General features: G+C 39.4%; 1 protein-coding gene across 2 annotated transcripts in view; it reads left to right on the plus strand.

Moving 5' to 3' along the window:
- Nucleotides 1–26,752, plus strand: part of tmem91 (transmembrane protein 91) — a 33,783-nt gene that overhangs the window by 2,914 nt on the left and 4,117 nt on the right. For both annotated transcript variants that reach the window (XM_027173887.2, XM_047822779.1), the window contains exons 2-3: nucleotides 14,450–15,868; nucleotides 20,970–21,116. In XM_027173887.2, coding sequence (XP_027029688.1) covers nucleotides 15,458–15,868; nucleotides 20,970–21,116 — 558 coding nt within the window. In that variant the 5' untranslated portion in view covers nucleotides 14,450–15,457. The remainder of the gene's footprint in view (nucleotides 1–14,449; nucleotides 15,869–20,969; nucleotides 21,117–26,752) is intronic.

The following is a 26,752-nucleotide window of genomic DNA, read 5'->3' on the forward strand; positions in this document are numbered from 1 at the left end:
CTCACTGACACAAATACTGACCTGTTGGATGAGAGAGGACAATATCTTTTTCATGAGTAAACAACTGACTCACTGAATCTGAGTCATGACCAAAAGACTCACTGAGTCAAATACTGACCTGATGGATGAGAGAGGACAATATCTTTTTCATGAGTAAACAACTGACTCACTGAATCTGAGTCATGACCAAAAGACTCACTGACACAAATACTGACCTGTTGGATGAGAGAGAACAATATCTTTTTCATGAGTAAACAACTGACTCACTGAATCTGAGTCATGACCAAAAGACTCACTGAGTCAAATCCTGACCTGTTAGATGAGAGAGGGCAATATCTTTTTTATGAGTGAACAACTGACACACTGAATCTGAGTCATGACTAAAAGACTCACTGACACAAATACTGACCTGTTAGATGAGAAGGGGCAATATCTTTTTTATGAGTGAACAACTGACACACTGAATCTAAGTCATGACTAAAAGACTTACTGACTCAAATACTGACCTGTTGGCTGAGAAGGACAATATCTGACTCAAACACTGACCTGCTGAAAAGCGAGGACAGAATCTCTAGGACTGAACGAGTCAGTGATTTAATCCCTGACATGCTGAATGAAAGAGAATACTCTCAGTCATGAACAGAACCTTGACTGACTTGAATGCTGACCCATTTCATGTGAAAGCTTGTTTAAAAACACAATTATAGATAAATATATAAAATACTATACATCTGTTTGATAATAACATAAGGGGGATTTGTCAGTCTGAGTTTGATACGTGCGGTTACTGTACGAAGCAGCAACTAAACAAAACGAATCAATCGATACAGAATCGTTCACCTAAGTGACTCGTTCAAAAAGACAGAATCAGTTGAGATAGAAACTTTTCTAAAGGAAAGCATTAAGCAATATAATGATCAGTGTCATGATAAAGAGCGTGTATTTATATTGTTTAAAAGTATTCTCGGGTGCTTTTGTAGCACTGACCGACACTGTTTGTAGGTCTGTACACATTTTTCGGTGATTGAAAAAAATTCTGTGGATCATAACGTGGTCTCCAGGTTTGTTTTCCAAGGACTACTTAAATAATGCATATTATACAGTATATCATGAATTTGCATTGTGAAATATTTTAATTTGTCTGTCTAGCTAAAGGTATGTCATATATTCTTTTATCAGTACGTACATGATGCTGAGTACCACCGATGTCTTATTCCCTTATACACGCTCATCCGTCCGATGCAGACTCGAGGACTCGACATTGACTGCACAATCAGCATGTCAGCTGAAAAGGGAAACTGCTTTAGCTCGCCTCGGTCATCACTTTACTGCGTCAACCCGAACAGCATCCCAAAAACATGTACACAAGTATTGAATGCATATACAGCATCATACGTGTTATTAAATACATTTATTCACCAGTCTAGTGGAGGACGAACATGACTAGTGAAGGACACTTATTCGGTAGAGTGCTTGTTGATGACATGAATCCTTTACCTGAGTGCAGAGAGACTACTCATGCTGTCATTACCCTTTTATACTGTAGGTTCATGAGGATAGGTTTTTCATACAGAATAGGCTCATATGTCACTTTGTTCAGATGATTTTTTTTATTTACTAGGAATATTTCAGTGCCAATAGACACATATGGAATTACTTTCTATGACAGCTGTACTCGTGTTTGCTTGTCGTGATGACATTCGTGATGACACTCGTGTTTGCTTGTCGTGATGACATCACACAATGCCCAGATACCATATTGAAAAATGGACAAACGTTTTGCTTTTGCTATCATCTTCACTGTTATTAAAAGAAAATCTTCCTGGAAAAACCACATAGGTATCGTAATAAAAATGTCACCCCATAAAGGACCCCATTGTGGCGCACACTAGCACTGTGAGCCAGCATCGTTGCACCTTTTAATATCATGTCAAAGAGTGAACTCTTCTGTAACGTAACAATTTCAAAGTCTTATTAAATATTAGATGGCTAATATTAGACGACGGATACTAGATAGCTAACTAAGAGCCGAAATGATGCCGTAGATGAATCGTTTTTGCTTCCTCTAAGAAGCTTTCACCTTTTTAGTCTAAAGAACCTTTTACCACGACAGAGATCCTTATGTGCAATGGAAACGTTCCATGGATGTTAAATACACCCTGATTTAGAACCATTTAAGAACCAATAATGAGTCTTTTTTGCCCTGTAAATTCTCTCCACTCTGTTATGTAGTTTTGAATAAGGTTTAGTTGCCAGAGTAGGGTAGTTAATTTGACTTTTGTCTGCTGTGCTAGTTGATAAAATAATCACTTATCCACATCCAAGCCAAAAATATCCAACCAAACTGTAGAGCTGTGGTTAAAAACTGACACTGACATAAAGGGATAGAGAAAAGAAAAGTGGTAGAATCTGTACCTGTAGCCCTAACACGTGTTTAGTGTGTGTATGTGCTACAGTATGTGACCTGCAGTAAGGACTTTGCAAAACAAAACAATAAGCTGAAAGCTTTTTCATCAGCATCATTCTCTCTCTCTCTCTCCTTCTACCTCTCTATGGCTTGCTGTTTCTTTGTCATGCTTTCTCTTTTGCTCTCTCCCTCTCTATCATGCTCTTTCTCTTTTTACTGTCTCTCTTGCTCTCTCTCTAGCTTGCTCATTCTAACACTCCCTCTCTCTTTTTCATGTGCTCTCTCATTTTGCTCCCTCATTTGCTCTCTCTCTCTCTCTCTCTCTCTCTCTCTCTCTCTCTCTCTCTCGCTCTCTCTCTCCTTGTAATTCTCTATCGCTTGCTGTCTCCTTGTCATGCTCTCTCTGTTTCTCTCTCTCTTTCTCTCTCTCTCTCTCTCTCTCTCTCTCTCTCTCTCTCTCTCTCTCTCCTTGTAATTCTCTATCGCTTGCTGTCTCCTTGTCATACTCTCTCTCTCTCTCTCTCTCTCTCTCTCTCTCTCCTTGTAATTCTCTATCGCTTGCTGTCTCCTTGTCATGCTCTCTCTGTTTCTCTCTCTCTCTCTCTCTCTCTCTCTCTCTATCTCTCTTGTGCTCTCTCTCTCTCTCTCTCTCTCTCTCTCTCTCTCTCTCTCTCTCTCTCTCTCTCTCTCTCTCGCTCTCTGCTTAAGGGTGCCAGATAATCACCCAACAGATTCTACGCAAAAGGCTACTCTATAAGATTGACTGCCTTATGATAACTCACAAGAGAAGTGTGTGCATATGGGAGAGAAAAGAGGAAGAGCATAATAAGTGAAGTTGAGAGATGACTGATTAATGTGCTCATTTGCAAACACATACGCCATGCAGCATGATTTAAAAAAAAAAAAAGAAAAGAAAAAAATCCCCTCGCTCCGAATTCGTTACTTCATTATAATGTCATTTGGGAAGAATTATACAGCTTCCATTCTGCTCATAATGTGACACCGCTGAGCTCCAGGCATTAGCGTGGTGGAATTACCGAAGCGGAGAAGTTCGCCTGAGTGCAGAGGTGGCAAAGCAGGTCCTGGTCCATTAATAACAGGACATACTGTATACACACACACGCTGCATATCACAAGTAATGCCAGCGCACACATTTTGTGTGCTAATGAGCAACGCCTACTCGCTCTCCATTTGTGGCTCTCTATTGTGCCAGGGACACAGTGTGAAAAGACCGGGATGCTTCATTACTAAACTCCAATGCAAACCTGTGAAATATCAGCTTTATTAGCAGAGGAGTTTTTCTTTAAATTGGTCCCACTGTCAGAGTTATTCTTCAACATTCGCTGCCGGTATACTAGGGGGCGTTCCGGCAGTGTATGTCTATGTATTATGTCATGTGGTGGTAATTGTTTCCCCTCTTTATCCCAGCAATCGTCATCTTCGAGGTCGTGTTTGTCTTTGTCCGTTATGTCTGCTTGGTGCCACTTTGTACTTAGTTTCCTAGGTTCTGTGTTTTGGTTTCATTTCAAGTTTTTCCCCAGTGTTTCCTGTCCTTGTTGCCCTTGTTATTTGTTAATATCATGTTTGTTTGCTATCCCAGTGTTTGGGACTGGTTTTTACCCCACTCTTGCTGACACCTGCACTCTCTGTGATGCAACACAGGTTCAATTCCCAAGCAGGAATCCAACCCAGCCACAAGGCAGTGCACTCTCAGTGTTGGTCCCAAGCTTGTGGGAGGAAGTTATACATCCAATATATACACAGATACAGATTTACAGATATAAATCAAATATGGTGGCCCCAATGGGATCAGCCAAAAAACAACAGTGTTCTACATCGGGGGTGTCCAGCGTTATGCTGTCTTAAAGGGGTTGTGTGGGTGCAGGTTTTATCTCAGTCAAGCCACAACTGATTCCACCTGTTTAATCAGGCTTGTCCTAGGCTCACATGTGGCTTCTGTTGGGTTTCAAATGAAAATTGCATCCACACTGGTCCTTGGTCCAGCTACAAAAGATCCATATTGGCAACTAACATAATGTATGGTGTATCCTTTAATGCTCTACCATTTGTGGTTAGTTGTTATAAGACTAGAAATATGATGCCTAGATTTGATTAAAAATTCTGACTTTCAAAGAACAAAAAAGAAAAAAATATCCCATCACTCCAAATTTGTTTCCCATTTATTTGTCATACACACACTCACACACCACCATACTGTCCATGAATTTCAGTGTCATAAAAGGTAGAATTAAAATGGAATACAAAATAATGACAGTAAAAATAGACAGAATTATCTATATAAGAAAATGGAATATATAGCTATTTATTAATCCTTCAAGTTTCACACACTCACCTCAACTTGTGTCAAGTTGTTTTTACATGTTTAATTTGGCACAGGAGGGGCACGGGGGGCACGGTGGCTTAGTGGTTAGCACGTTCGCTTCACACCTCCAGGGTTGGGGGTTCGATACCCACCTCCGCCTTGTGTGTGTGGAGTTTGCATGTTCTCCCCGTGCCTCGGGGGTACTCCGGTTTCCTCCCCGGTCCAAGGACATGCATGGTAGGTTGATTGGCATCTCTGGAAAATTGTCCGTAGTGTGTGAGTGTGTGAGTGAATGAGAGTGTGTGTGTGCCCTGGGATGAGTTGGCACTCCGTCCAGCGTGTATCCTGCCTTGATGCCCGATGACACCTGAGATACGCACACGCTCCCAGTGTCCCGAGGTAGTTCGGATAAGCGGTAGAAAATGAATGAATGAGTTCTACACCGGATGACCTACTTGACACAACCCTCCCATTTGGCCAGGCTTGGGACCAGCAGGATGATGGCTGGGGTGGTTCAATCGAGTTCTTCCTCAACACACGGTTCAGTTTGGTGCTGTGTGTGGGATTGATTTAAAAAAAAAAAAAAAAAAAAGTAATGTCCCTCTCAATCTCCTGCCTGCCCCTTAATTTTCTAATTATGCCATTTCTTCAAAAATTGACATACACCAGTTGTTCGTACGCTTTCAGGATGTTTCTTAAAGGAGCAAATGAAAACACTAAGTCTTCCATGCTCTCGCTGTGTTGACATGTTTTTTTCCCCCCATTCACTTATGTAATTACTTTCAATGATGTCTATACTCATGTTCGATGCACGTGAAATCTAAGACGGCTCCGGCTGAATGCGCGTTGTGATGATGTCACACGAAGTATCATGCCACAAATCCACGCTTCTTTGTATATTTTGGTATATTTTAATACACATGTCTGCAAAGGTAGTCTTGTAGCTCTGTAAAGAAGCAAACTTTAAACTCTAAACGTGCTTTGGCTGATTTTTACTATGAAGTAAAAATGTGTTTTGGCTGCTCCTTTAACACTCTCCAGAGAAATATGGCCTCGCGAATATCAGTGAGATATTTGTGTTCTCTAAATTTAAACTGGAAAATGGTATTTCAAATGAAAAGGACTGACAAACAGAGCTGAAGGGGAAGAGGGCTGAGGACACACTGAGAGGGAGCGTAGAAGGACATCTGCCTCGACGTTCATGAGAGATAGATAGATAGAGAGAGAGAGAGAGAGAGAGAGAGAGAGAGAGAGAGAGACAGGTAGGAAGGAGCGACTACAAAAGTGTCTGTGGTGATTTGTCGTCCTGTCCTTGCAGGCTTCTCTCCTCTGAGCTGGGGGATTTTATGTGCTCAGGAGGCAGTAATCAGAAAGAGAGGCAGCGCTGTAATGCAGTAGCCTTTTACACAGAACTGGGGGGAGGAACAGGCAATAAAGCTGAGTGCTTTTGTCCTGGACAGTAGTGTAGAGAAAAAGTGTGTGTGGTGTTATGTGTGATATGCTAATGAAAGCAAGCGGCAGGTCTGATAATGGGGGTATGTGTGAAAGCAGGGGTGTCTGGTATAATTATAATAGCAGGACGACTTTGTCCTTTAATTGTCTTTCCAATCCAACAAGACATCAATAGCAGGTTTTATAATTGCCATCAGATTTGATTTGTCCTAGCGTGGATTCATTTTAGATGTTTCTCTGAACCCACCAATGTAGCCACCAATGATTGGTGTTGGAATACTTTTCTTCACATATCCCAGCTTTGGATGAAGGGCCAGAGTGCAGATGGCAGGGTCAAGCCATGCAATGGTGCCCTGGAGCAGAGAGGGTTAAGGTTAGTTGTTCACTAAACTAGAAGGAGCTTTTTGTCTCAGAAATATATCGTGCCATGACTGCTCATTTCTCTAATGTAACCTAGCAATATGAATTCTGGATCTTTACAACGAGCCAGATCATTTGAATCAGCTCACTTATGAGTCGACTCTTTTGACTCGACAAACAACTCGTTGCCATTTTTCTCTAAGCTGGACTACTGTGTGTTTTGGGGGCATGTGGTAGCCTCGTGGTTAAGGTGTTGCGCTACCAATCGGAAGGTTGTGAGTTTGATTCCTACGTCCATTAAGTTGCCACTGCTGGGCCCTTGAGCAAGGCCCTTAACCCTCAATTGCTCACTTGTATAAAAATGAGATAAAAAATGTAAGTCGCTCTGGTTAAGGGCGTCTGCTAAATGCTGTAAATGTAAATGTTTTTGTGCGTGCATTTTTTGACTTTTTTCTGTGTAGATTTTTTAAAAATCGATCTAATAATATATCACTTCATTTATAAAATCTAGTTGTGAAATCAAGACACTTCATATGTGTACTAAAATATACAGTAAGCATTCCTGAATTTAAATTACGTTGCCTGCTGTATCTCTATGCATCATTCTAAAGATTCATCCCCAGTTGTTGTGGTAACTGATATGTTGTATAATCGACCACATATAGGATTTGTTCATCAAGCAGTAGTGCTGCTTACCATTCACTCTATAACAAACAGCTCACATGTTGAAAAGAGGTTTCCATGGAAAATTACTATTAAGTCACTCAGCTAGCATAACAACATTGGCTACATCTACTTCTAAAGAAATAAAAAGATCTTTCACAATGACTGTATTTTCACCATTCGCCTAAAATAGTCGCCTCGCCTAAAATGAGTGACATCGCTATCATGTGACCGCAGCTCCAGAGCTGCAACTATTATGTGCAGGTCATTGAACTCTTCATCAGTCATGCTGCGTGATGTTTGACTCTCCAGCCCCATTTATCCTGGCACCTCCATACAGAAGCAGTGGAGCAGAACCGTACTGTAGCCGGAGCATCAATGAAAGCTTTACTGTCTACATCTAATCTGCTGAATGGATCTTTACTTCCTATACAGCTAGATGAATTATACATTAGCGCTTCAGCTCGTTACTCTTATTGACGCCTCCCAACTCCTCAATCGCACGTCCTTCAGCTGAACATTAATCAAATCCAGCATCATTAAGGATGTATAAGGACACTAAAAAATAGTGACATTTATACAGCTTGCTCCTTAGCCTAAACCTAGACCACCCGAGACATGTCCGGGGCAGCCATCTTTGGCAATTCCAACCTGGCTTTGTTTTGCACAATTTGATATAGGCTACACCTCCCAAACATAAGGTGCTGTACGGGTCACACAGATGGCAATATAATGAAACTGGCCTGGACAAAAATAATGGTACCTCTAGAAAAGATTGAAAATAATTTGACCGTAGGGGCATGTTAAACTAAAGCATGTCCTGTAATTAGCATCACATGTGTCTTCAAACTTGTAATCAGTCAGTCTTCCTATTTAAATGATGGAAAATCGTCAGTGTGGTGTTTGGTATCATGGTGTACACCACACTGAACATGGACCACAGAAAGATAAGGAAAGAGTTGTCTCAGGACAGGAGTTTAGTGGGTAAATTATTAAAGCTAAAGGCTATGAGACCATCTCCAAGCAGCTTGATGTTCCTGTGACTACAGTTGCACATATTATTCAGAAATTTAAGGTCCATGGGACTGTAATAACATATTGAATAGACAGATAAAACGAATGGTAACCCAGAGCCCAGAACAACTTCCAAAGAGATTAGAGGTGAACTCCAAGGTCAAGGTACATCACTGTCAGTTCGCACCATCAGTCACTGTTTGAGATAAGTCGTGGTGAAGGTGACCGTGAAGGACTCCACTGTTGAAAGCAAATCATAACAAAGCGAGACTGGAATTTGGCAAAATGCATACTGACAAGCCGCAAAGCTTCTGGAAGTATGTAATTTGGACAGATGAAAAAAAACTGAAGCTTTTTGGCGAGTCACATCAACTCTATGTTCAGAGACGCAGGAATGAAGCATACAAAGAAAAGAACACTGTAACTACTGTGAAACATGGAGGAGGCTCGGGTTATGTTCTGGAGCTTCTTTGCTACATCTGGCACAGGGCGTCTTGAGTCTGTGCAGGGTACAAATAAATCTCAAGCGTATGAAGTCATTCTGGAGCAAAATGTGCTGCCCAGTGTCAGAAAGCTTGGTCTCTGTCTTAGGTCATGGGCCCTCCAACAGTATACAGGCCCAAAACACCCAGCTAAAAACACATGAAATGTTAAAGAATGACTTGGAGCAAAACACTGGACTATTCTGAAATGGCCTTCTGTTAACCCTGATCTAAATCCTATTGAACATCTTAGGCAGTCATTCTTCAAACCAGAGACAGCTGGAGCATTACGGGTTTTTCTTTCTTTAATGGAAGGGTACCAACAATTTTGTACACGTGTGTATATTGTGATGGCTAGACAATTGAGTCAGAACATCTCCAAACCAGTAGGTCTTGTTGCGTGTTCCCAGTATGCAGTGGTTGTTATCTACCAACAAGTAAAGCCCAAGTACACCCCTTACTGATGATGTATTCCCTCAGGCATTGTCCTCTTTAGCAGGAAAATGCACCCTGCCAAAGTTTTGTACTCAGCCTCTAAATTTCCAACATCTAATCAAGCATCTTTTGGATTTGTCCGGACAAACAAATACGGTCAATGGATGCCTTACCTCACAATTTACAGGACTTAAAGGAACTACTGCAAAAAAATCTTGTTGCCAGACCCCTTCCATGGTCTTGTGGAGTCCATGCTTTAAAAGCTTAGAACAGTTTTGGCTTCACAAAGAGGACCTACACATTATACAGTATACAATTAGCCTGGTTTTGTGAGAGCGTTTGATTTGAATAACATCGAAAGAATTCTTCTTTTTTCAAAGGAGTGCCATTGGTAAGTAGATATATTCAGGATGAATGTTCTTTACAAGCAGTAAAATAATAGTAACTAGATTTGTAAAGTTCGTTGCGACAAACTTTGATGTTGGCTTTAACGATACAAGTATTCGCAAAGGCCTGTGCTTTTTGGAGGCGAGTAGACATAAGGGTCAGTGTTACTTTTGGAAGCAAGTAGACAGAAAGCTAGGGTGCCAAAACATTTGGAGGTAAGTGAAGACGAGCATGTGAGGAAGTTCCCCTCATTGTGTGTTTTGATATGTCACATGTCCATGTTGGAAAAAGTTTTTTGCATATTTTGGGGGCAGGGCTGCGGGACAAATGAAAGGCCAATCGGTACACCAATTTAAAACTTTGTTCAGAGTATCACCCTAAAGGAGCTGGCCGAGTTTGGTGTAGATAGTTCTAAAGCTTGCCGAGTTATAAACCTCCACAATTTATAATGGGAGTCTATGGGGGGGTAATAATATATAAATATTATTATATAATAATAATAATAATAATAATAATAATAATAATAATAATAATAATAATAATAATAATAATCTTATAACGGAAATCAGAATGTTGGCTTCTACAAAGCCAACCTAATAAGAAATCAGAACAGGAGGATCAGTAGGTTAGCATGACATGTCATTTTGCCAGACAGCGAGGAGACAATTCATGTCAAACCATAAGATTAAAATGTTTCATGGTACAAGGAATTGATTACTCGGACAGATGTATAAAATACTCTCTTTTCTGAGGTGACAATGAGAGAAAGTGAGATGACCAGGCCAGACTCTGCTGCCTGTAGGTCACAGTAAAGTTGTTGATATTTTTTTAAATACATAGGAAAAAGCAGAGAATCTCTAACAGTGTTCCTGTTCACTCTCACACTCATTTTCTACCGCTTATCCGAACTTCTCAGGTCACGGGGAGCCTGTGCCTATCTCAGGCATCAAGGCAGGATACACCCTGGACGGAGTGCCAACCCATTGCAGGGCACACACACTCTCATTCACTCACGCAATCACACACTACGGACAATTTTTTAGAGATGCCAATCAACCTACCTACAGTAGCCTACAATGTCTTTGGACCAGCGGAGGAAACCGGAGTACCCTGAGGAAACCCCAGAGGCACGGGGAGAACATGCAAACTCCACACACACAAAGCAGAGGCGGGAATCGAACCCCGACCCTGGAGGTGCTAACCACTAAGCCACCGTGCCCCTGTTCCTGTTCATTTTGTTTTTATTTTTTAATTATGCTAGATTCACTGCGTTTTCTAACCAGCTTATCCCTACTACAAGGAAAAGTTCATTAGCCAGCGTTCAGGAATCATTAAATGATAGCAATGGTTGTTTTAGCAGAATATTTGGAGACATTCACACATGCAAACCTATGCATATGGATATGAAGAGCAGCAGTAGAACAACAGTTAATATTAAAAATAAAAATCTATGTAAAACATTCAAAAACATTTAATGTAAAATGTTTACAAGAATTGATAGAGAATAAAGTAGGAGTTAGAACTATGGCAGCAGATACAAAGATAAGTTAAATACTTAGTAGATAGAAATAATAGTAATAATAATAGTCATTATTTTTGACCATTTTATTTTTATTTCTTCTTTTCTTTTCTTTTTTTTTCTCTAATTTTCAACTTGGGTGGCTTAGGGCTTAGGGGTTAGCACGTCCGCCTCACACCTCCAGGGTTGGGGGTCGATTCCCACCTCCGCCTTGTGTGTGTGGAGTTTGGATGTTCTCCCCGTGCCTCTGGGGTTTCCTCCGGTTACTCCGGTTTCCTCCCCCGGTCCAAAGACATGCATGGTAGGTTGTTTGGCATCTCTGGAAAATTGTCCGTAGTGTGTGATTGCGTGAGTGAATGAGAGTGTGTGTGCCCTGTGATGGGTTGGCACTCCGTCCAGAGTGTATCCTGCCTCGATGCCCGATGACACCTGAGATAGGTACAGGCTACCCGTGACCCGAGAAGTTCGGATAAGCAGTAGAAAATGAATGAATGAATAATTTTCAACTTCCTTTTTCTTCCTTTACTCTCATACATGGCCCAGTTGTAGTAAATGTATGTACAAGTCTATGTGTGCTATACTGTATGTATGTTGCTTCCCACATACAGAATTACTAATGTGCTTTGTGTCAGACATAACGGTCCCTGACGAGCCAAGCTGCAATTTGTTTGCCTGACTAATCACAGGAAGTCAGATGTTTGGTGCTGATGCAGTCAGACAGGTAGACAGGCTGAGAGCTGATGGGAGGGAAGGAAGAGGTTAAAGATGACAGACAGATGTCGCTGCAGATGTCGTGTGGTCTGTGCTGTCATCTCCTTTGTTTTTTCCACGCTGCCTGACAGTGCGGTACGAAACTCCTCTTTGAGATGTTGTAGACCTCACAGGAACCCTCCTGCCATAACTGCTGAAACGCCTACACGCTGAAACGCTGACACATCTGGGACACTGTGGAGTTTTTCGCTGATGAACTACTAACAAGCTTACAGGTCCAAGCAGCTGGTATTATTATAAAGTGCAACACTATTTCAACATTCATTTGGTTCTGTTCACTTTTACCATTGTTTTAACAAAGAACTCTAACACTCTGCACAGTTGCAGAGCCACTTCATGGCAGATATCTGGACATGCATGAGAGTGTACATAAGACATGGATCATTAGGGCCAAAATATTAGGAACATGATCTCTTTAATCTAAATATGACTCATACATGATACAGCTATACAAAACATTTAACTGACAATAAAATGTAATTAAAGATAGATGGATGGATAAATAGGTGGGCTGACAGATGGATAGATAAAGAGAGAGAAAAAGATAGATAGATAGATAGATAGATAGATAGATAGATAGATAGATAGATAGATAGATAGATAGATAGATAGATAGATAGATAGATGGATGGATGGATAGATAGATAGATAGATAGATAGATAGATAGATAGATAGATAGATAGATAGATAGATAGATAGATAGATAGATAGATCTGTATATTGATAGATGGATAGATAAAGATAGATAGCGATGAATTGATAGATGGATGGATAACTGATAGATGGATAGAATAGACTGATAGATGGATAAAGCTATATATATATATGCAGATAGATGGATAGATGGATAGATAGATAGATAGATAGATAGATAGATAGATAGATAGATCTGTATATTGATAGATGGATAGATAAAGATAGATAGCGATGAATAGATAGATGGATAGAGTAGACTGATAGATGGATAAAGCTATATATATATATATATATATATATATATATATATGCAGATAGATAGATAGATAGATAGATAGATAGATAGATAGATAGATAGATAGATAGATAGATAGATAGATAGATAGATAGATAGATATGGGTTTTAATTTAAACACTGAAATATCAGCATGATCTCTGATCTCTGGCTTTGACCTCACTTACATTGCTTAAGTTCATTCATTATTTTTTTCTCTACAAATGTACTTTATTTATTTATTTTTTGATTTGTTCATTCTTGCCTGAAATAAATTCTCACAAATGTTGTTCTGCTTCGCAGACTAGTAATATAAATTATAATGACTGTGATCCTGACCAGGCAGTTACTAAAGATGGTCAAAAGAATGTGAACACCAAGCCATCATGCTTGTTTGTGCTTGTAGAACATCCTGTTCCAGTTATAGTCCATGCTTTGCTGTTATTATAACCTCCATTCTTCTGGGAAGGCTTTCCACTAGATGTTGGAACTGGGCTATGTGGGATTTGCTCATTCAGGTACTAATGTCAGATCAGGAGGTCTGGAGAGCTTTTTTACTCGACTCTAAGCAAATAATAGAGCTTGTATAATACACAGAGACATTTTCATGCTGGTACAGGTTGGGGTCTCTTGATTCCACTGAAGGGAAATTATAATGCTGCGGCATACAAAGACACTTCATACAGCTGTGTTTTTAGTGGTCGGTCTGGTATCCACAAATTTTTAGCCATGTACTGTATATTCTATTTATATCTCTATTTGTATCCATGGAGAACACATTTTCTGTTCAGTCAGAATAATGCATGCACATTTGGTTACAAATGTGTATTGTAAAGTAACACAACCAGAAAGTTCACACATGTCCAAATGACGAATGTGTCCAGCTCACACAGTAAACACAAACAGCTGCAGGGCATTTCGCAAGAGAAATGCAACTCCTGATGACATCAGAATCAGCGTGCCGGGCTGAGTGAGAGTATTGATTGAATGCTTTACTGTCCTGCCAACTCAGTGGACTGGCAGAGCTACAGAGAGAATACCCAATGTCCTTAACGTCAAGGTCTTGGAAAAAAATCGGAACATATAATCTATCACTTACCTTCCCGGTGGCTCCCATTTGCATGTCAAAAACAGATTGCTTGATTCTAAAAGATTCTAGGAATTTTCTATTTTGCTTTCTTTGTCTTTGCTAGTGTATTGACTTGCCTCACTTTTAGCCCTTTTGGCCTTAGAGATTTGTATGCTGAGAGCGTGGAGCCACAGACATGCAGCACATCGTGTGCTTGAAGTTGGGTCGAAAGCCCTGAATGGGGTTGCAATGATAAATGTTTCAGTGCCTTACCAACCATTGGAAGCCGTCCAACCCTTTTAAAGAGCCTCAACAAGTCGCCCTCTGCCCTCTCTCTGCCACTACACTGCTTTGATGTGTCCCCATGCCTGGAATAGACCACCCACACACACACACACACACACACACACACACACACACACACACACACACACACACACAGTTGCTTGAGGGTCAATGTCCTGTGGTTCAGTGTAACACCTTCGATCTCAACACCTGGACTTTAGATGTCAGTGTGCTTTAGTGTCAGTGATTGTTGTACAATGAGCATCAGGACAAAATAAACACTGACCTTGTTCTTCTTTTGTTGGTGCAGAGTGGTGAGCTGAGACAGGAGCAGAAGTACATCGGGTACGGCTTTGGATATCTTCCCGCCTGATTTGACTGAAGCTCCGGCCAGGACAGCATTAAAAATACATATCCCAAAGGAAGACTCACACACACACACACACACACACACACACACACACACACACACACACACACACACACACACACAGAAATAAATCAATACACCCAAGCTGTGATTTCTTCATCACTTTTCCCTGCAGCAACATACTGAGTGGGCAGCGAAAAGACCAGCTGAGCAGATTCTATTTCTGTAGCACTGTCCGGATTACAGAAATGTTTGTAGAGTTCATATTTTTTTTACACTAGTCTGCCAAATTTAGGAACTATTTTTCCAATTTCAAAAGCAAAAAAGCAACATCTGCTAATTCAATATGTATTTCCATTAACTTTCCTTCCTCTGATGGAGCATAACTATTTATCACCTTCTACTTTGCATTTAAATCAAAGTCCAGTGCTCTAACCTCATTAGTCGGGTACAGTAGGTTTAGATTAGCAGAGATAACTGACAGACCATCCGGAAAGTCAGCAATTGAAGCTCTTTTTCTTTATGCAGCGTAATCAAAGCATTCAATCATCGAAATGGACTCCTAATTTTCTTTCCGCACAGTGCAAAACTTATTAGCATATTTATTAGCCGAAGATGCGGCCGATCATGTGAAATGTGACACTGACCACACGTTCGGCCCTCGTGGCTCGGAGGAGATGCGCAGAAAGTGAAACGTGCAAGAGCCCGACTAGCTTTTTAAGCTCAATAGAACCTGACGCAAGCTTAGAGGGAGGAAAGGAAGAGAAGAAAGCAGGGGAGGGAGGAATTCAGGCACACATCTTAATTTCCCACCCACAAGATGATTCATGCTTGTATGAAGCACCAATTAAAAAATATTAAAGATGGATTGCTTGCTCTAGAATAAAGGAAAGAGGTGCACTCGAGTTCGTCTGAGATCTCCTCAATAATCACTTCCCTCAAATCAGGATGGACAGCCTGGATGAATTGGAGCACCCGCTTTTGGATGACAGCCCCACACACTCATCCAGAACGGGCAACAGCGGCCTCTTCAAGGGCATTTTTGTGAGATGCGAAGAGGAAAAAAGACCTCCCTCCCTAGCATGGAGGAGCTATTCTGGTCCTACAGATGTATCTCAACAGCAGCTGCTGGATCCCTGTTCTCTCCCCAGCACACTTGAGTCCTTCTATACGCCTTCTGCTCCTCTCTGGGGCCCTGCAGACTCCCTGGGCCTCCACAGCAAGGAGTATCTGGAAACCACATTCATGGACATCGGCCCTGGATCTCCTCTGGAGCGGAAGCTGCTGGCAGTGAGCAGAGACGTCCACAGCGTGTCCTACAGCATGGAGGATGAAGACGACCTGCTGCCAGACTTTGAGGTGAGATTTAAATGCATCTTTTTATCTTTGTCTTCTTACCTTGGTTTTTTTTCTTAAATAATTAAATGGACATTAAATTAATGGACATTAATAATTAAATGTACATCAGAAAGCTACAACCTACACAGTAAGAACTCTGTTGGTAAGGAAAGGAACAGCAGCTTGGAATACAATCCAGCATCGTTTTTCATATCCAAAATTTGTGTCTTAATTAAAATGAACAGATGGACTAAGCAGTAAAATACCTTCCCCAAGCCACCACTAATTATGTGATATGACCAAAAAATATCATATTGCAAATACACTGTGTAAAAAATATGTCTGATGGTAACAAACACCATCAATACAACAATACTGATTTAAAACCAATGCGAAAACAAAATAAAAGTTTTTTGATCATGTTTTATGTCGACAAAAATAGATTATTTAACACTGAAAAGGTGGGTAAATATATTTGTTTTAATTTTTAAAAACGCAAAACCTTTTTAAATGTTAAATTATAAAACTGAAAGAAAAAAAAATTTGGAAATGCCGATATTCCCCAGCATTTAAAAGAAAATAAATCAGCATTTTAAACATGTTCATTTATTATAGATAAATTATATACTATTATACATTAAACTGTCACGTTTAGACAAAGGCGAATGAGGATCCAAATGCAGTAAAGAGATTTAATGACCAAAAACAAGAAAACAGGTACACAGACAGAAACAGGACAAGAAGTGGGCGGAGCAAACAATTAACAACAGGGCAAGGCAGCAGACAGAAACAGGACAAAAACACAGACAGACTTATTACACATATATTTATGTTGACTTGTTTTCTATAAACATTTTTAACCTTTTTCTAAAATTGTAACAATTGTCAGGAAAAAATTTTAAAATTATACAAATGATTTCAATTTTATAAATATAAACTGTAGTAGCAAAAAAAACCTGACATAATCACAATTTCAGTATGACACGGTTAAATGAATGTGTTGGCAGATAAATCTGTGCACTGTACAACCGTACACAGGCTTATCTGCCAACACATTCATTTAGCATATCCACCAATTTCATTTAGCAGTTTAATCTGAAAAATAATTCAGGATAAAATGACATGTCTTTATTGCAGATCTGTTCTGGACGCAGAGAGAGTCCAAGCAAAATGTCTATTTAAACAGTTGTTCTGTTTACAGTGTCTTGAGATATAAGTACAAATGTAGAGTTTATACCAAATTTTCATAGTAAAATAGTAAAAAACACATGGACAGTTTACTTTATTATATTAATAGAGGATACATTTGGAGACCTTGACCGTGTAATAAGGCTCGACACAGCTGAAAGCAATAAGGGATGACCAGAAAACAAAATGAGGGAGGAGAAAGGAATCTAAACAGGAACTAAAAACACATAGTGCTGTCACTATGGAAACAGCAATGCACTGCATCACTGCTGAGTGTTGTCTGTGGCATCGACAGTTTTATAAGCCTGCATGCAAATTTTAAATATGTAGGAAAGTATCATTAGTGGTCAATGAATTATCTTAGCAGATCATGCTAGAAAAAGAAAAGGAAAAATTTTACAACCTGTGCCTATCATCCAGGAAGTTTGAAGCCGTGTGTCAGGAGTCAAGGGAGCAAAATTGCCCATGCTCATTGCAGGCAGTTTTAAAGCTGCTTTTCAACACTGTATGTTGTTAAAAGCACTGTATAATTAAAATTGTACTGAATTGAATTGAGAGATTGAATACATATGCTATGTCGCGTCAATCACTGTGACATTAGAAATCATGGGCATCTGTAAGCTTGAGTAATGTAGAACTGGGCGGATAGGGCTTTACCATAACATGTATAATAGCATAAATTTTTTAATATTTTTTTTCTCCCATCGGTTGCTCCCGAATGCAACCCTCCTATTTTTCTCACTGAGTATTAACTCTTCAGTCGCTGGGTTAGCTCCCTGCCCGGGAATCGAACCTGGCCCACGGCAATGAGAGCACAGTATTCTGCCTCTGGATTCCAACCTGAGGGCTGTGTAATAACAAATCATATGGCCAAAACTTGTCTACATCTGACCATCACACCCTTATGCGCTTGTTGAACATCACATTCCGTATTTAGTCCCCTCTACGTTATGATGATAAGCTCCACACTCCTCGCATGGCTGTGGGAATTTGTGATCATTCAGCGACAAGAGCATTAGTGAGATCAGACTCTGATAAGATGGCTAATGAGATAAGGAGGTCTGGGGTGCAGTCGGTGTTTATCATTAAGGTGTTCAGTGGGGTTGAGGTTAGGGTTCTTATGTTCTTCCAGTGCAACTCTGTGTTCATGGAGCTGGTGCATTGTCACACTGGAACAGGTTTGGGCTTCTTAGGTCAAGTGAAGAGAAGTTTTTAGTGGTACACATTAAAAAAGACCCACATACATACATGGGTGTGATGGTAAAGTGTACACATACCATAGTTTTGGCCATATTGTTTAACTCCATTGTCAAAGCCAATACCGGAACTATTCATAATTGAACAAAGATTTCTAGGAGTCGTGGATTAATATTGTGTCCAAATAAAAGCGAGACAGTCAAGATCAAGATCTCAAAAAGCATCAAATCCTTTATTTATGTCTTGAACCAATGATGAGGCTATGTTTAATGGAAGAATAATGAAGAATGAGTTGCAAGTGAAAAGACAGCTTAACAAACATTATTTATTTAGTTAAAAGAAGTCCAGGCTAATACAGAATGTACTCAGCTTTTTCTGAAGCCAGAAAGTTTAAGCTGTCACTGTTTATTACACACGCCAGCAGTGATTTTCATCCAGAGGTCAAATATAATATCTAATTGCATACAGTAGCTACCTAATTGGGTCTAATTGAAGTCTATCAAAATTTGATGTACTGAACACCAGCGACACAAAATGAAGCTAGGACAGTGAGGTTATAAAACCTAGAAACAATATTTTATGCTGTTTTAGTAAGGAATAAAACACTGTGGATGCTGTTATAGGAAAATAATCAATGACAGGTTGGTGTAATATCACTTACTTTGTTTTATTCATCATATATTCATCTAATGTAAAACTTCACACATCTAGCTTTTTTTATGTTGTAGAACGGCTTCGAAAGTCCTCTCGCCACTTGGGTCGTAACAACGATACGCAAACAATACTCTCTGGTCTACACAACACATTTGTTTTATGGTTAGGCTCCGTATGAGATAAATGACTCATGATGTGGGTCTGGAGGAAATAAAAGTTTTCAGAGAGACTGAAACTGGGTGAACATTCAGACAAGGTCAGAAAGGAGTAGAGAGATGGAAATTGCAGGTCCTTTTTTAAAGAACAAGTCACTATTCGCCTGAAGGGAAGCACTGCTGCTGCTACGTATTTGCCATAACCTTATTCAGTCACATTGGGTAAGAGGATAGGTGACGCATCAGAAAAAAGGATGCAGCAACAATGCATGCAGAAATTAGGACGCTTTGGAATGAGCATAACGAACAACTTAAAATTTTTAATACTGTGTTTGAATAGTTTCTACAATGGGCTTTTAGAAAATACCATCATATGCATTTTCCTACAATATATTAATAGCTTGACTTTAAGAGGATGTAGTTATAATTAATAGACTGTCTGGGACTGTTCGAACTGTTCTTATGCTGCACTATGCTACTACATCAACAATTTATTACATTAGTAAGCTGTTATAACTCTTATAACGAAAGAGAAAATAAATATCAGGTAAAATACATTCATGTGTTGATATGGATAGGTTTTCAATACGATACGCATCACCTGAATATGTGGCTCAGCTTTTCAATTTGAGCTCAATCCAAACATTCGACATTATGGAACACGTATATAACAGAGTTTGGAGGCGTGTCTATAGCACAGGGCTTTTCCTGTTATGTTATGGTGTCAATTAGCTCAAATTTGGGGCTAATTAGATGTGTTTTTGAATGCCGCTTTCTAAACCTGACACAGAAACACTGACGCATACATGTGTGGTGTTAGCACCAGTGTTTTGTACACACACTGTATTCAGCAGATTTGACACACACTTGACATTTCAGACCACAACTCAATGGGAGCTCGATGGCCCTCAATTAGGAAACCTACAAGGAAACATAGACCACTAGATCATAAGGATTTCCTGTGTATTTTTAATGCAAAAAAACTCTGCAAGTTGCTTCCTAGATTTTGAAATAAATTGCAGCAAATTCAAGCATTTGATGATGCCAATTTCTGATTAGTGTCGGCTCAAAATGATTACGTCTCTGGGCTGTTAATCGGAAAATTAGGGTTCAACCTTTTGCATTATTGAGCAAAGCATTTAACCCTGTCTGTAATGAGTGATTACACACCGGCATCATTTAGATCAAAAGCTATTATGAAGCATAATGCTGTATACCTGTATACCTCCTTTAAACCTACAGTATATGCAGTTTTGCTGCATATCTATAACACTATTATCATACCCTGATGTATTCCTTCTGCACGCTCATTTATTTAAGAAGCTTCTTTGTCAGCTACAAGAATCAAGTTGAAACCTTGAAAATGCGTTAAAGCTTTAGAAATGTGTCGTTTCATTTTACAGTAGGCCAAATGTTGTTAGATATCGGGGATATTCAGTGTTCAGTGTGTTACCAAAATGCTAGGGGCAAGAAAAGAAAGTTTTATTGGAAGAAAAATAATAATAGTAACTAAGCTGAAGGAACAGTCTTCTTAATCTCAAGCTTTCTCCAGACTCTTTTCTGTGCTCTGTCTTTACATTAATTAGACAAAAATAATGCTAGTCACTTTGCTGAGAAACTAGAAAGCGCAAATTTCTCTGTCCTGAACGGTGGAAAAAGTAAAGAAACCACTTTAGTTTTCTCTGTTAAATGTTAAATAAACATTCTCTCTACAGAAAACACTTTACACATACATTTACATATATTTCTTAAAACACGTCTGATTCTTTTCTTACTGAAGTGCATCCCTAGCCGTGATATTATCTCTTCTATGCCAAGTCATAACTCTGGCTTGTTCTCTCTCTCCTCTCTCTCTCTCTCTCTCTCTCTCTCTCTCTCTCTCTCTCTCTCTCTCTCTCTCTCTCTCTCTCTCTCTCTCTCTCTCTCAGGATTCCTCGAGTGATGACTTCACTGACACAGAAAGCGAAAGCAACTTCCCACTTATGATCCCACAGGATCACCTTGGTCTGGCCTTCTTCTCCATGCTCTGCTGCTTCTGGCCTTTAGGCATAGCCGCCTTCTATTTGTCTCAGAAGGTACAAAAATTCTTAAATACTTATATCACACACACACACACACACACACACACACACACACACACACACACACACACACACACACACACACACACATACACACACACACACACACACACACACACACACACACACATCTATCTAATCTTTCTATAGAGAAAGTATATTTAAATTTAGTTTATAAAATATTGAACATGCAATCAGTAGTTTTTATTCGCTTTAAGTTACAAAAGTGCAAACTTGTTGGCATTGGTGGCTCAATTTGTTAAGGTTCAGGGTTGGTGATTAGAAGGTTGGGGTTCCAGCACCAGAATTGCCAAGCTGCCACTGTTGGGCAGCTGAACAAGGACCTTAACCCTCCCTGATCCGTGGGGGCTGTATCATAGCTGCCCTACGCTCTGACCCCAACATACTCAGTTCAGATATGTAAAGAAAAATAATACTGTGCAGTAATGTTTAAGTGATGATAATAAAGGCTTCTATACACCAGTTTAAGTCAACATTTAGATGTATTTAACCATTTCATACACTACATTGTGTACACACACACACTGGTCTCAGCTCTGGGACAAAATGGCCAGACATGAACGCGATGAGTTTGACGAGTGTGAGTTTGAAGTTCCTGTGAATCAGCTTGTAATATAGAAATATAATATTATTTAACATATTTAAACCCATTAACTTACAACATATCAAATTAAACCTATTTAAAATTACACTCAGAACTAACGTCATTGACATTGAATCAGCACCTTCGGATAAGAAAATTGAACGCTTGGTGTAAATGTGCTTAAATAATCAGACATTCAAAGTCCCTTTAATTTAATAACCGTTACATCATTAATCCATTTATGAAATGAGATGCATAATGCGTAAGATTTTAGCCTGCTGTTCAACTCCACTATCTATAGGGACCTGTTTATATATGGATAGATTGTCTTTGTGGTTGTGAAAGAAAAAAAAATGGTGATGGAATTGATTGCAAACAAAATCCTACAACTATATTAAATACCACAGAAACATTTTCCAATAACAAGTCAACTTCACACAGCTGGCATTGAACCACTTCTGTTCTCTAATGAAATCTACAAGAGATGCTACGGAGGAGAAATAAGATTGAAATGTTGAATAATGAACAAGAGGTAGAAATGGAGCAGGAGTAATAAATCATGCTACGGTGCTGGCCGTCACACTTGTACGTTTCGGTACAACAGAATTTTTCTCATACATATAATACAATAAAAGATTAATACAGGGTTAGGGTTTTGTACATTTCTCTATGATCGATCCCGTTTCCTTCTAAAGTCTAAAGTACCTCTGAACAAAATTAGCAGAAAAAAAGATTAGCATCTTTTCTATTTGTACACATAGTCGTCGATCAATTTTTAAGCCGCACGTATAAGAGTGCAGTTATAACGAGTATCAGCATGGGTGTGATTCGGTTGTGCGGATATTCAGTATAACTGTATATACTGTACGATTGTGAGTGTGATCAAAAGTTTGCAGACCTCAGGTGAATTTATAAGTAAGGCATAAACGAACGGCACAATCATCAAACAAAACATAACAAAAAGGAATATAAGGAAATAATCCCTGTTTAAAAGTTTGCATACCTTTAGTTTATAATATCGTGTGTTGCCCCCTTTAGCACCATTGATGGCATGCGGTCTTTTCTTATTTCCCTCAGGTGGTATAACTGCCTATTCTTCTTGGCAAAATGGTTCCTGTAAATATTTTGGTTGTCTTGCACATACTTGCACATTTGAGATATACCCAAAGTGGCTCAATGATATTGGGGTCATTAGACTGTGTACTTGGCCACCAGAAGCTTCACCTTTTTCTGCTCAAGCCATTGGAGAGTCAACGTTTCCTTGTGCTTTGGAGCAGTGTCATGTTGGAACATCCAAGTGCATGGGCACCCATGCGCACCTTTTTTGCTGTAGAATGCAAATTGTCTGCCAGTATTTTCTCATAACATGCGGCATTGATTTTGCCATCAATTCTTACTAACTTCCCTGTGCCACTGGAGCTCATACAGCCCAATACATGAGATCCACCACGGTTTTCTCCTGGCAAGTCGACCATGCAGGTCATTTGTGTTCAAATACTTATTCATTGTGCTCCTTGAAACAACAACGCCACTTTTTTTCCAGTGCAGCCTGTATTTCTCTCGAAGTTGTTTGTGGGTTTTCTTTGCATCCCGAACAATTCTTCTGGCAGTAGTGAGTGAAATCTTTCGTGTTCTATCTGACTGTGGTCTAGTCTCAACAGAAGCTCATATTTTCCAGCTCTTTATCAGAGTTTATTCAGTACTAACTGTTTTCAAGTGTTTCAAGTGCTTTATGAAGTTCATCTACCTTATTATACAGGCCCATTGGCAGTTCTTTTGTCTTCTCCATGCTGTAGTATCCAGGCCTCCTGGTGGTACAGTGGTAGGATGCCACGATCTTATTGCTGTGGCCTGGGTTTGATTCCCGGGCACGGAGCTATCCAGCCACTGGAGGCCCAGTGGCGGTCCCAAACCTGGATAAAATGGGAAAATTGCATCAGGAAGTGCATCTAGTGTAAAATCTGTGCCAAATCTAATACACAGACCACATGATTTGCTGTAGCGAACCCAAATAGGGAATATCCAAAGAAACAACAAAAAAAATGGTGCAGTATCCAGAATATTATTCACAGTGTGTCAGTTATAGAATTTGAGAGAAAGTTGAAAGAGAGTGTTGAGAAGAAAGAGAAGCTATTAAAATAAAGGAAGATGATGAATATTTCTCTTTTTGGTCCTTTTTATCGATTAAAAATAAGAGGTTTATTCTGTACACAAATACTCTAGACTACGGATTTCTCACCTCAGACATTCCTTGCGAACATTGCAGTAACGATCAGCAGCACATCGCTGTACGGAAGATATTGCTCATTACTGCCGGCAGATTGACAGACAGCAGGGTATAAGGTTTTACGTCTGGTCTATCTCAGACAAATTGTCCAACAGCCAGAGGTTATATTGGGTACAGATCAGAAGCCCGACTGAGTTTCAGATTCATTGTTAAATGGTGATTTGTCTCAGAGTGTGGGGAAATGACTACACCACAAAGGGTCAATTGAAGCAATTAACAGCTGAGAGATTCCACTAGTCAGATAGCATCCTCGCTATTAAAAGTCCTGCTTCAAAACAACACTAGCAGCTATTCCGAATCAAACAGAAGCCAGGGTAAATGTTTTATCTTCTCTCTCTATTTGCATACGCTGTGTTTGGGCTTTTGCCTGCTATACCTGCTATTTCTGTCTTTAAATAATTATGCACACACTCTCTACTCAAGGATCAGTGCATTCACATCATGCCAGAATTACGGTAATTACGAGATGACAGCTCGCAGAATCTACGCCGAGCCGTTCTTCTCATCATACTTGGAAATTAGGCTTTTCTGTGGAAATGCACCCACCTCTGTAACACGGGTTACTTCCCAGAAAAAATGCACACACATACACACACATACACACACATATACACACACATACTCACCTCCAGACATATAGTCACAGCGTACACCATTACACCTGCAGTGGAAAACGTCAGCAGTTTTATTTTGGATCACTGCACTCATACAAAAGGTATTTTTAAATCCAAATGAGAAAATAAACAGTTTCAAGCATTTACATGGATATTTTTTCCACCTTTCAATCCGATCCAGATTCCGGCCAAAGTCATTCGAAGAGACCGTGATGTTTAAGGCTTTTTAATCCAATTACTAAAAGATTATTTGTCTGCATATAAAAGATCCGTGTCATTTTTATAGCTTTAGTTAGAAGTTGGACTTTAAGCAATTTCTGAATGTAATCACACACAAAGATAAAACATAATTTTAACATAATGTTACCTGTGGATTTCTTGCTGGATACTGCGCTCTTACCATCGCAGCACGGGTTCGATTCCTGGGCAAGAAACCGACCTAGCCAACTCTCAGTCCTGGTCCCAAGACGGGAAAACGGGAGGGTTGCATCCTTGAAAAACCTGGGCCAAAAACAAATATGCAAATCGGATGATCCGCTGTGGTGACCCCGAACAGGGAGCAGCCGATTGACAACATCAACAACCCTGAAAGTTTTAATCTGATTATTACAATTCCCAACTGTTCCCAGCTGCTCTGACAGTTTGACGATGATGAGATCTAGTCTGAATCTAGCAATGACTGGAATCTTCATATTTGCTAAATGTGAGATATACACATAAAATATACAGTTCCAGTCAAAATCACAGGTTTTTAAAGCACTGATCTGTCACTGACCATGAAAATCATATTTTCTGTTACAACTATTTTCCTCTGATTTACAAATGCACACCAGCTATGCCTGAAGATTCTCTACTTTTTATGCAAAACCCATTATCTCGAATCTCAGGATCATTATTTCCATCTTAGACACATCATTAACTGAAAGAATTACATCAGACAAGTTTTTCTCCCAGCAACACTTTCAAAAAAGGATTTATTAGATGCATTTTGCAGTTTTTTTAAGCGATGAAGCTCAGAATCATAGCTTATATCCAGAATTCATCCATTCATCCATAAAGTAAAGATCATTTATCAAAATTGTACTCGATATATAGTACTGTGCAAAAGTTTTAGGCAGGTGTGAAAAAATGCTTTCAAAAATGGAAGTGTTAAACATTTATTTTCATAAATGAACAAAAAAGAGAAATCTAAATCAAATCAATATTTGCTGTGACCGCCCTTTGCCTTCAAAACATCAGCAATTCTTCTAGGTACACTTGCACACAGTTTTTGAAAGAACTCGGCTGGTAGGTTGTTCCAAACATCTTGGAGAACTAAACACAGATCTTCTGTGGATGTCGGCTTTCTCACATCCTTCTGTCTCTTCATGTAGACACACTCGATGATGTCGAGATCACGGCTCTGTGGGGGCCGTGCCATCACTTCATGCTGGTTTGAAGGCAAAATGTACAGTAGTAACACCAAATGTTGATTTGATTTAGATTTTTCTTTTGTTGGCTAACTTTGCTTTTTGTAAATTGACAGAAATAAACACTCATTATTTATATTTCTGAAAGCATTCTTTGTTTTTCAGACCTGCTTAAAACTTTTGCACAATTACTGTATTTAATACATTAGTGGCTGGATTCTTCCATTTTGAAAGTATACTCAAGTAAACAAGAGCAAAGGATTTACAAACATGGTTTGATGTGAAAAAGAACTTTTATTATGTAGCTAAACCTGTTTTTTTTTTTTTTTTTGCCCGGAAACATCAGTCAGTCTCTGTAATTTTGTTAGATGTGTATGATGAACACTTCGTATTCTCCGATGAATTAATCAGTCGTGTGAATAAAAAAAAACATGTCCAATTTTTACTGTTAACAAGAATTTGATTGTTAGTTTGTTGGCTATTGGAATCACAATACAAATGTACCTTATCATGATTTCTAGGCAGACAAAGGAGATACTTCAGTTTAGATGACTTATCCATCCTCAGACACACACTGAGGGTTTGCTGCCCTGCTAACTACAGTATGTAGCATGACAAGAGCACAAATGATGAATTGGCACCACGGTTGAGTTTCTTTCTGCATTGATGAACTTGTTTGGATGCTAAACTGAAATCAATGGATGCTGCACTCAGCC

Source organism: Tachysurus fulvidraco, chromosome 13 (genome assembly GCF_022655615.1).
Source record: "Tachysurus fulvidraco isolate hzauxx_2018 chromosome 13, HZAU_PFXX_2.0, whole genome shotgun sequence".
NCBI lineage: Eukaryota > Metazoa > Chordata > Actinopteri > Siluriformes > Bagridae > Tachysurus > Tachysurus fulvidraco.